The sequence below is a fragment of the Hyaloscypha bicolor genome (genome assembly GCF_002865645.1).
Source record: "Hyaloscypha bicolor E unplaced genomic scaffold K444scaffold_53, whole genome shotgun sequence".
Taxonomy (NCBI): Eukaryota; Fungi; Ascomycota; class Leotiomycetes; order Helotiales; family Hyaloscyphaceae; genus Hyaloscypha; species Hyaloscypha bicolor.
This window is the reverse complement of record NW_020194555.1, coordinates 3,119,047-3,131,799: the sequence shown is the minus strand read 5'-3', so window position 1 is coordinate 3,131,799 and position 12,753 is coordinate 3,119,047. Positions and strand designations below refer to the sequence as shown.

Genomic DNA, 12,753 nt, shown 5'->3' with positions numbered 1-12,753 from the left:
TGCCAAGTGGCTACCCCTCTCCCCACTAAGTCTCGATCCGACTCCAGTTTCCAGCCATTCTATTGGCCACCCTGGGCATGATTCCCCAGGCTGGTCAGTGGTATCCCTTCGCCCAATATCGTTGTACCTTGCGTCGCTAGAATTCCACTGGACGCCCAATAACCCTCCACCAGTACCACAATCGATAATAGCAGGAGCCATAAGTGGAGCAAATGGCCCGTCAAGCGTGGCAGCCATATCGTCATAGAGCACGGCCGAGTTGTGGGGATGGGTCAATGTGCATGGCTCGGAGTGAAACACCATCAGCATCCGTTGTGATCCGCCCTTCACACTTGGAGCTCGTGGGAATGGTGAAAAGGGGTGGTCTTGGGGGTTTGGCGAGGACATACTGTGGTCTTTGGGTAAATAATCGCACCCCTGGGGGTTTTGGTGTCAGCCTCAAATGGGGTAGATAACCAATACGAAAGGCAGATTTGACATATTTGTGGGGTCGAAAGTGCTAGAAGCAGGTGCCAGGGGTGTAATTATTTATCCCAAGACCACAGTATTGTAGCGACCCTGTGATCCATACAATTTCGGTAGCATTGAGACTCTCCCGACCAGACCGGAGGTTCGAAAAGTTCAAAATGTCTGTGTTGTTGCAGCTTGTCTGGGCAGCGGCAAGGTGGGCAGATAAAGTCAGAAAGGCAAGAAGCGATGGAGAAACTCTAAACAATATATTGCACGAGTAAAAGGAGCAGCGAATTGAAGGCAGAACTCACGGTTTTCAAGCTTGGTTGAGTACGCTTGGGTTGCAGAAGATTCAACAGTGTATAGGTCTGTTTAATGAAAAAAATTCCTCGTCCTGGTTATGGGGAAGCCCACTCCTTTATCCTTTTCAACTGCTCACGAACTTCATCACGTTCGATCGAGGAAGTTTTCAAAAGCAAGTGCGACTGTGAGATATTGCTATATACTCCGCCACTGATGTTTTGTTGCAAGTTGTTGGCGACTAATTAGTAAAGTATGGGTGGGTGGCTGTGTCTAAAGTTATCCCTTCGTCCGGTGAGACATAGTCCACGCTAGTAAGGGGGCCTGGCTCAGGGCGAAAAGGTGATAGATGACTAATAACTTTTTAAGCAAAGGTATGACTTTACAGTCTGAGCCAGGCCCCCTTGCTAGCGTGGACTATGTCTCACCGGACGAAGGGATAGTCACACATGTGGCGGTGCACTCTGGTCAGCAGTACTTCAAAGGTACTGTCGTTATTTTTATAACTGAGCGTGCTTCTACTGTAATCCGGCGGTTCCCTCACAGTTTCTACGGGGTTCCACGGGCTTCCATGAGAGCCCCACTGTTTGCTAATTATAGAACCTGACCATAACATAGCCTCTCTAAGCATCTTGATCAGAATGCGCCTCTACGAGAACAAAATGTGTAGTTGGAGGTTGATGTGCCTTTCTTCGGGTTAGGGTTGGCCAGTAATTAAATGCAAGTTTCGCCAACGCAACGCCATTCACCACCAAATATGCGGACCTTACTGTGTACATCTATGTGCGGGAACTGGCGCCTACTGCACTGTCTGAAAATTTTTGAGCACAGACCAGGGATACTCAAAGGTACCTTATGTGCCCACATTTCGCGGCATTCTGGTCCTAATATAGGTACTATAAAGTATACCTAGACATACAGTTTGAGAACACCACGTGATAAGTCGCCGGACAGTGCAGAGTGGAATGTAGAGTACAAGTCGCTCCTCCACAAAGTACAAAGCCCGTTGCTGGTGACACAGGAGACGTAAACCGCAAGCGGTTTGCCCAAAGGAACCTTGAGGAACGAAACTAGATATGGCGATTTAGAAAGTACTCAAATTTCCGGCACCAGAGGCGCCAGGTTGCTGGAGTCAAGGCGCAACTCATTTCAGGTTGATGTTCACTAGTACATCCTAGTTGACGGCTTTGCGGGCAGAATTCTGGTCTTAACTCACAAGGTCAATAAAAGACCAACAAGCACACCGGCCGGCAAAGATCACACAACATATCTAAGATTGATTGCAATCAGATAAAGAGTACTAGTGCCGTCAAATGTGGCCATGATCTAACATCCTTCACGAGCCATTTCCAACTCTTGCTTGTCCTGTCGCAACATTGTCGCCAACGCGTTAGCCACATTCGACAGAGACCAATCTGAGCCGTCCGAGCTGTAGCCAGAATCAAGTACGTAGTACGCTACAGTGATGATGAAGACTAACGGCAGTGAGATCACGAAATACATCCAAAACCTGTCGCTTCCCGGATTATAGGGATCAGCCATGCTGAAGAGGGACGATGTGTACGCAAGGGGGATGAAGATGAGACCGAGAAGTGTAAGTGCCTTTGCTCGTCGTGCTTCGAGAATGGACAGCTGCGTCGCTTTCAACGAGACTTCCTGCTCTTTTAACGCCTGACGATTACCTGCAATGCTAGCAAGGCCGGTGAGCGCCTCACTGAGTGTCAGGGTTTCCTGCAATAGTTGTCGGAATCGCGCCCGAAGATACTGAAAATCGATGGTACAGTCAATCCAGTCCGTCTCTGGCGCGTTCTTTTGGAAAGTTGGGTCTTCGAAGGGAATTCCCAACAACATCATGTTGCCCTCTAGGAACTCGCAGAAGAGTCGGGCTCGTCGACGCAATGCTCGAGCATCACTCCATTGAGACTCAACGCTCAAGATGCCAAAGTTAGAGAGATCTTGTTGTCGTTCCATGCGAGAACTGACTTTCCGGATATGATTGTCGAAGTGATTGAGAAGAACCAGGTAGTGACTTGCGACGATCTTTTGCACGAACATGAAAACAAGACCCACACCGTCGCCAGGCATACGGTTTGGGTAACGTTGTAAGTAGAAGCAGAGATCATCCATCAATGAAGTCCGCGGGGGCCCACCGTACCGATGAGACTCGCTGTTTGGTACAAAGTCAACGTAGCCCCCGTTGACCGCCTGTTGGTCTATTGCAAAGGTTTTCGCAGATTGACCGATTCGTATCGACCCCACGGGGGGGTCACAGAAAACAAGGACTAGAGGACGTTCAGCGTGAGAATTACTTGAAATGCACCGAAACCAACTGACCGTTCCACCCGCTACCGTCCCTTCCCTTTCTTGTCAAAATGCTGCATATGCAGGACGCAATCCCTATATTTGAAAACTCTCCATAAGATCGAGTTGCTCGAATATGACGACCAGTTGTTGAAGTGAGTCCGAAAGAATTCATGGCTTCTGGTGGAACAGAAATCAAGCTAGAGTAACTCAATCTCAAGCAGCCTGATGTATGCAGGGCGGATGGCAATGTGCGGAATCTTGAACCGGTCCTGGACATTAGCTGTTCAAGGAATACCGACGGGTCAATATCGAAATAGTCGCCTAGGGTAGCGATGAGATCAGGAGTCAGAGATTCGACGATGTAGACTTGCCCGCCGTTATCCGAAGACCGTCGCTGTTGCCGTTCCAGAAGGTACGCTTCGATCCCGGAAGGATCAACATGTTCCACGCCTTTTGTAAAACCGTCGATTCCATACTCCAGAACAGCGATCCTGGATACCTCGCTTGGCCAAGGAATTTGGGCCCATTTGGCCTTCCGTTCCCTGGATTTCAGCCCGGGATCGGATGAGCAAGAGATTTTGATTCGATCTTGATAAGGCCCAGGTGAGGCAAGCCATGCCCCATCTTCTTCATCTTGGGACATCTCCTAAAAGAAGAGGCGCTCAGAGGCCTGGATTCGAGAGGCTGGCTCTCGGAAGGAAGTTGAACAGGTGCACAGGATTTGGCCAGCTGCGTAGTTAGGTGGCGTCCAACAAATCGTCACCTGTGTCACGTTACCTCAGCAAGCTCAGGTCGTTGCTAAGGCAGCTAACCGCGCTATACCTAATCGGTGCGGTTCTCAAACCAAGGGCCTGAGTACCGTCTGCATGTCCGCACTTTTGCACCTAGGTAGAAAGAGAATTTTCCTATCTTCGTTCGTAGGCAGTTCAGTATACTGTACCTTCCCGTTAATGTTGTCCATCACGTGCACCGAAAAAGGAGATGTTCTACTGTCTTTGGCGCACAGCCGCAGTCGCACGTGTCCGATCCGAAGAGCAGCAGGTTCGATCGGATCCGGCGCATGGCACGGTCGGAAAAGTGTGCGATTTCGGCTATACCGTCGGCGGTGGCTTTAAAGGCTTTTTTCTTCATATAAGATGTCATGAGACTGTGCACTTGCAAATTTGAAACGTGAAGTGGGCTCTGTTATAACAATGAGTCACGGTACCTTTGGGGTACAACCGAGCAGGGTGCGCAGCCACAGGTGTCTGGATATGAACCCGCTTAAAAACAATTAACTAACAGATTCCGCGACACCCAATTCGCCTTCTACTATATAAATCAGCTATAAGTAAGAATAGTCATGGTTGGGCGGTCCATTCGTGAAAGGCATATTAAATATTCATGAATTAACCTCTTCCGTGGATGTGGGATGTGACAGTGCAGTCAAGGGTTGGGGGGGCTGGACTTCCCTGACACACGAGTATCCTGGTTCCTGGCCTCGCGATTCCTCGGCATCCTCGTTATCTCTATTGGCCTTGCCACCCCGTGTTCCCATTCTGATATCACGGCGAATTCGGCAACCCTTGCTTAGCAACGGTCCTTCTCCGGTCAGGGCCAAGAGAGATAAGACTGGGCGATGTGAAGCTCGTATGCGAGTGTGTTATTACAGCCCCAGATCGCGCTGTGGAACTGCCAACCGCATATGGATTCTCCGCTTTTTCGGGTGGGGCTGAACTACAGTATAGTATGCAAGATCCACCATGCAAGTCTGTCAGTACTCAGATTCATGAATCGGTTATGCCATTCATGAATACCAGTCTCCGTACCTTCTTGTTCCGGACAAGGCACGAATACTCAACTTCATGAATCGGCTATACCATTCGTTAAGGCCCCTTCTTGTTTCGACCCAGATATAAATACTCAGATTCATGAATCGGCTATACCATTCATAAATATAAGTCTCTTTATGAGTTGTATAGGGTATTCATCAATTTAGGCCCCTTATTACTTGACTGAACTTGTATACGGCCAGGATATACTTAGCATTATCAAGTCAATTGATGATACGAGCCTTCTTGCTCCGAAGGCTATACTCCGTATTTGCCATACTGACTACCGAGAGAGGAAGTGGATCTAGGAACGAGATATATCCATACGAGCTTGGCAAAATTGAACCTTTACAGAATGTTATATATACGGTACTCGATAACCAATCCATGGTAGCAGAAGCCATATCCGGTATATACAGACGAGAGGTATAATATCAAATAATGGGGCAGGAGAAACTTCTGCTCTGAAACTGTTTTTGGGCTCCCGAAGGCTCCCGAAATCAGTAAAGATAATAGTAATAACTTTCTTTATAATATATAACTATTAGAAATGTTTTTTATACCGACCTTTCCGGTATTATAAATATTGAATATACCAAGGCTGAACTTAAAAGCAAGCAAGAGGCGTATATAGCTCATTTCGTTAAGCTAAAACAGTTAAAATAAACTATCCAAAATCGAATTAATAAATATATATTATACTGGAAAATATTCTTCTACCTCGAAACAGCCGAGAACTACTATATATTAGTATACAAAATCTATAATATATATAAGGGTCGAGCAAAGAGAAGGAAAGGAAGACTAATAAGACCTGAGGACCGGTTAAAGAGATATATAAGCCAGTATCTGGCTAATAGATACCGGAAGCCTAATATAGACAAGGAAAATATCCTCTTTAATTCAATAATAGATTTCGAATTCGACTAGCTTAATAATATACTACTGTCTAAAGAGGATATTATTATTAGTACCGAGACTACTATAAACTATTTTTTAGTTATTTTAAGTAATAACGAATTCGTATATAGCCTATTAAACGAAATTAATAGAATTTCTAATATTATCTCAAGTAATCTCTTTAACTTCTATAATTTATAGACCTTAAGCCAATACTTTAATATACTATTATTAGTTAATAAAACTTGATATTATTCTAATAATATAAATTATCCCGTATCCGTTTCAGGAATACTTTATTTTAGAACGAATATTACTAGTAATAGTTGAATTAGATCTCTATAGCAAAAGATATATAACGGAAATTCTATAAATTTTAAATGGCAGGGCGACCTTATAAGTATAAATAAGCCATATATCCTATTAGGAAATAGAGAAAACTGAAATAAATTAAATGTTTTTATATTAGTATTCTATTAAATAGTTATCTAACCCGTTATATATAACCCAATAAAGTCTATAAATAATAATAGTATTAAAACGCAGTTATTAGAAGTACTATTCTTGCCAGAGAAAGTTAATAACGAAATATAATAACCAAAGGAATTTAATTAGATATAATTATATATATTAATAATAGAGCTAAAATCTCAGTTATATAAGAGAAGAAAATATAGTATTTAAAAAAGGCTTGTTCCAGCCAGATAACCTCTATTTATTAAATGAAATAATTTGGCTCTCTTAATTAAATAGTACTTAACTATACTAAGAGAACCAAAAACTCATATATCGGGAAATAAGAAAGATTAAATAGAACTAGAGAATAGAAGACCTGTTATGAAATACGGAATAGAAGTAAAAACAATTATTAAATACCTTTGAAATATATTAAGAATTAAGTCTTACTATATTTCTACTAGTATTATTTAAATATTAAGACTTGAGAGGTAATAACTAGTTCTGGTTAATATAGAAAGTTTAAAATTAGTTCTTATATAATAATTATTACTAGTATTTTATATATAAATAACTAGTACCAAATTCAATATCTTTTATTATCTTTATTACTAGTTTTTAATATTACTTAATTTTATAAAATTAGTTTCCTAATTAAAAAAATATTAATAGTTAGATATCTCTATTTCTTATTTTATATTACTAATCGAGCTTTAACTAAATATAGAAATTATTCGAAAATATATTATATCTTAAATTCTAACTATTTTATTAACTATTCTTTTTATTTTATTAAGGTACTTGGATCGGTACTAGAATAATTTAAGGCTAGGTAGTTTTACTAGAAAAGAGAACCCGAGAAGCAAAAATATTATTACTAGAATCCACTTTTATTTATAATAATACTAGAGTTATTACTATAGTTCTTTTTTTGGAAATAATATAAATATATTATTATACTAAAATATTTATAGAAGAGTTCTAATTTTTCAAATAATAATAATAGATTATATATAGGTAAATTATTAAATAAAATACCGGTTTCGAACTACTATAAATATTAGACTCTTTCTGAGTTTTATTTTTATTTATAAATAAGAATACTAATTAGAAATAGATATCGAATTATAAATAAACTATACTAATTAGAGATAGCTATAAAAGATAAATCTAGCTTAATTATAAATAGTAATTAAGAATTAAAATTCTATTTAGTTTTAATTCTTTCTATTTACTTTTTTTATTATTTATTATTTCTATTTATTATATTTAATAAAGAATTAGAAAACCCTTTTTCTCTTAAAATTAAAAAGGCATTTTTTAATTATATTATTACTAATAAATATTAATTGAGAATATATTTCTTAGGCTAAAATTATTAGATATTTAGTATTCTTAAATAATCCGGACTTTAAATCTATAAACTAGATTAATTTTAAGATTAAATTTAAGGCTTAATATTATTATAAATTAATTAATAATATATTTTATTACTAGCCTAATAAAATATATCCAGATCTATAATATATTATTTCTTAGAATAAAGCCTTTAATATTATTATTAGTAAATATCTCTAGCTTAAATATTTTAGCTAGAATATATTATTTTATATTATTAACTAAAAATTCTATAATATTTAAAAAAGAGAAATATTATTAGATTAAAATATATTATTTGAATTATATATTTAATTTTACCTATAAGATTAAAGCTCTAATTATAACTATTTACTAAACTTTTAAAAGAATATAGATTAATTTAATTAATATATATTACTAATTTTTTTAGAAAATACTTTTGGGTCTTATATATTAAAAATTATTATAGTAAGTATATCCAGCTATATACTTTCTATAATAAGTATATCGAGTTAATTATAGAATATATAGCCTAATTTATTATAGCCTTTTTCCCTATAAAGATTCTATAATATAATAATAGAAAGAAGTTTAAAGATATATTATATAGATCTAATATTCTTTTATTAGAAGCTAATAATATTTCAGATATATTTCTTATTCTTTTTTACTATTATAGAATTAAATTTCTTCTTAGATTCTTATATATATTTCAAGTTCAAGCCCTTACTAAGTAAATTAATAATATAATTAAAAATAAACTAGTAAGATAAAAAGTAGATTATAGGTTTCTACTTTAGTATTTAGGTTTAGCTAAAATTACTATATAAATAAACTTCTAGCTATATTCGATTATTAAGTCTATAATATTCGAGGTAGCCTTCTAATAAAATATACCTAAAAATTAGCTTATATATTAAGAGAAGAGAGATATAGAAGATATAGAATATAAAAATAAAGAAATATTTATAGAAGCTACTTTTTTAAAGAAACTATAAAAAGAGAATAATAAATAGATATTTGAGATATTTAATAGAAATAAGAATCTAGATATAATAATTCCTATAATAGCCGGTTTTAATATATTAGCTTAAATAGCCTAATTATACTAAAAACTACTAGAGAATAATTCCAAAGGTTTCCTAGAATTATTATTAAAAGCAACTTTATAGCCTAATATTCAAATATATTTTATTCCGAAAAATTACTAAAAGCCTCTTAAATATATAAATCTGTTATTATTTTTAATCGAGCTTCTAAATCGAGACTTTTCTATAGCAGATAAGAATCCCGAATTAATAACTATTCTAGCCAAGCTATTACTAATTTAATTAGAGTATTTTATATCCAAATAACCGATTATATAAGCTGAAATATAAGATAGAGATCTCGAGTTTTATAGCTAGAAGATTTCATATATTTATATATTCTTAATTTTCTGAGAACTTAATAAGAAAGAGCTTATTAGACTTATTTCTAGAGACTAATTGAATTATATAGATTTATATAAGAAAAATTTTAATATAATAATACTTATTAATAGCTAGCTTTTTTACTGGCTCAAAGATTTTATTTTATATAATAATCTAAAAAGGCTTATTTTTATAAAAGAATTATAGAAATTATTAAAGAATATAGAGAATACTAATTAGATATATAGATATATAAAAAAGATATTTCTAGAATAAGTAATACAAGAAATCTTATTAAATAATAATAAGATAGCTAATAGTACTAAATTAGATATAATAGTAAATTTTATAAAAGTAAAAAAAAGAAAAAGATAGTATTTAAGTTTTATAGAAGAAACTATTATTATAGATATTTATAAAATAATTATCTTTTCTAGATAATAGACTCTTTCCTTATAAAACTACTATATTATTTAATATTATATTTTATCTAGAATTAAGTAATAAAATATAGCTAGTATAAAATAATAATAGAAAAGATTATATATTTAATATTCGATTTCAAATATTTATATAGTTTATTTATTTTTATTATTTTAAAGTCTATATTAATAATAGAGAACTATTTTATATCTTTATTTATTAAAAAAACTATTTAAATCTTATTAATATATTAATAAGATTCTTTCCTTACTATAGTTAATATAATATATCTATTATATCTTAGATAATTTATACTATATTAATAGCCTACTTTATTATATATTTTTTTCCGGAACTATTAACTTGAGATATTAATATAATTTCTATCTTAGTATTATTTCGAATTTTAAGGCTATAAACCTAATATTAAATAACTTCTAATTAGCTACTTTAGGGCTATTATAGAATTATTTCGATTTCCAAATTAATATATCTCCTTTTAATTTTATTATATATGCCATTTTCTATTATTTTTAGTTTATCTAGATACTATTTACTCCGAGAATTTTTGAAATAAATAATTCGAAAAGAAATAAAGAAATAAATAAAGAGATAGAAAAGAAATTAATATAAATAATATTAATAAAGCTTTTAAATTCTGCTTCTATTAAAATAAGGCTATATATAGAGTAGATCTCTCTTCTTTAGGCAAAAGTATATAACTTTTAGAAAAAGAATTAACTATTTAGAGCTCGATCTCAATATAGATTACTATTCGACTTCTATAGCTTTAAATAGGAAATATTTCAAAAAAAGATTTCTTTCGAAATCCGGAAATTAATCTAATAGTATATTCTCTCAGCTTCTTATATTATTTAGTTTACTATTTATAAAAACTATAATAGTTCTTTTTTTTAGTAATAGTATTTTTCTAGTAGTATTATATATCTATTTGAAATTCTATTAAAAAACCCTTTCTGTTTACTAGCCTTTTTTTGTATTTAACTATAAAATAAAATCTATATTAAAGCTAATATATTTTTGTTCTATATATAATATTCTCTATTTTACTAAAAGAAATATATTAAGAAACAAATAGTTTATATATAGATTTCCTAAAATAAAGGAAATTTAATTAATAGCTTTATATTATAATTCGTATAACTATTATCTAACCGAGTTATTTAATCTTAGTTCTTTTTAAAATCTTATCGAATTAATTCTTATTAAGAGATATTATAATAAACCGGTATTTGAATTTAGATATTATAAAAATATAATATTTTTTAACTTGAATTTCAAATATATTTCTGGATTCGAATTAATATAAAAATAGAAAGCCTTAAAAAACAAGTTTATAGAAGCTTTATATAAGTAATACCTAAAAGAAATTACTTCTATTATTTGAATTATTTGAATTAGTTAAATTTCTTAAAGGCCTTATTATACTAATCTTAAATATATAAGATTAAAACCTCTTAATTAAATATTTATAGTATATAATTACTAATAATATTAAAATAGAAGAAAATACAGAAATTAACTATAATATTATATCTAGTTTTTCTAATTACTACAAATTTTGGTTTTTTCTAGATAAAATAATTTCAATTCTTATTATTAGTTTTATTAAATGAATTTTGCTTTAGTAAATAAATTATAAGTAATAGATTTTAGATTAATTATTTTAAGAAATATATATATTAATTTATAGAATAAAAACGGGTAGTAATAATAAAAGATTTATAGTAATTAAGCTCGAAACGCCTCTAAAAAGTTATTTCTAATAATAATAATAATAATATAAACTTAGTATTATTTTAGAAATAATATAAACTTTTATTTATTTACTTTATTTATAATATTATTATAATTTTTAAAAACTAGTAAAACTATAATATAATACTATTCTAAATAGAGCTCGTTAGTCTAATTTAAATTACTATATATAATAATAATATCTCGCTTTAATACTAGATACTATTCTATTAATATTACTAATTTCGTTTTCTAATAATAATTTCTCTTTTATATATTATTTCAGTTATACTAGTACTTGTTATATTAACTTAATATTTCTATTAATTAAGTACCTTATTTGCTAATTATAAAATAATATTCTAAAATCCTTAATAGATTAGCGGCTTTATAAACGAAGTCCAAAATATTATAAAATTAGGATAAGCTCTGGTATAGAATAGAAAAAGGTACTAGCTTGAAAATTTATAAAGATATAAGCGAGAATAAGAAGAGAAAAGCCTATAATATAAGCTTATAATATATTTGAATAGTAATTATATTTATATTATTAATTCGATTTTAAAGTAAGTAAAGAATCGAGAATTAAATTAAAGTAATACTTTATTAATTCTTACTAAATAACTCAAGTCTTTTAGAAGTACCCGGTAATAATATATACTTATATATACTATATCTCTAATAGTATATCTTTTTATATAAGCTATACTAAAGAAATACTAAAGCTTTAGTTAAGGGTTTAACTTTATTCTTATAAGATATTCTGGCCGTTTTCTAGAATAGGCGAATTATATACTATATATAATATATTAATACTAATATAGCTAATTTAATTAGCTATAAATAATACCTTTATATAAATAGAATAGGAAGTTAGAAGATATAATTATTTAATAATAAGGAAGCCTATATAACTTGTCTAATAATACCTATTTACTTATAGAATAGAAATAAGATTTAAAAAGCTTATAAGACTTTAGTAATTATAGAATAATAATATATAAACTTTAATAGATATATTTTAAAGAAACGGACTTTGTCTGAATTTGAGAATTATACTACTTCTTTCTAAATACTATTAGTTACTACCTATAATAGCTTATATAAAGTATTACCTAGTTTATATATCTGCTATAGCTATTATTAAATCTAAGAGTATTTAATATAAGGGATACTATATACTATTACCTGGCAAGGGAATTTCTAATAGAAAGACTAATAGTATAAGTCTTTATCTGACTATTTTCTAATAAGTTAATATCTTCGAGCTAAAGGTATTCTATAATAGGTTTATATAGCTATATTAGTAAGTATATTCTAGAGTTTTTCGCAGCTATACTATTAGACTCTCTATTTAAATATAAGAGAGTAATATTCTCTTTTCTAAATTATTTCTCTTCTAGTTTCCTTTCTATCTTATTAAATATCCTTATAATTTCATTCTATTATAAAGATAGTATTTGCAAAATCCGACTTAGTAAGGTATTATAATAATTAATATATACTTTATACTAATATTAATATAAAAAGAATTCAGAAAACCTATATTAATTTAACTACTGCTTCTAAATTAAGAAAGA

At 31.6% G+C, this 12,753-nt stretch overlaps 1 protein-coding gene across 1 annotated transcript; it reads right to left on the bottom strand.

Moving 5' to 3' along the window:
- Positions 1-2,008: 2,008 nt before the first annotated feature.
- Positions 2,009-4,156, bottom strand: K444DRAFT_558238 (uncharacterized protein). Its single transcript, XM_024876813.1, has 2 exons — positions 3,085-4,156; positions 2,009-3,032 (listed from the first exon to the last, which is right to left on the bottom strand). Exons 1-2 carry the CDS (start codon positions 3,695-3,697, stop codon positions 2,077-2,079), a joined length of 1,569 nt encoding a protein of 522 aa, XP_024739801.1. The 5' UTR covers positions 3,698-4,156; the 3' UTR covers positions 2,009-2,076.
- Positions 4,157-12,753: the final 8,597 nt, after the last annotated feature.

What these genes read in the sequence shown, in the direction of transcription:
- K444DRAFT_558238 (XM_024876813.1), bottom strand. Translation starts at nt 3,697, where the DNA reads ATGTCCCAAGATGAAGAAGATGGGGCATGGCTTGCCTCACCTGGGCCT. An exon ending in GGACGGTAGCGGGTGGAACG is followed by an intron (nt 3,033 to 3,084) that starts GTCAGTTGGTTT and finishes AACGTCCTCTAG; the next exon opens with TCCTTGTTTTCTGTGACCCC.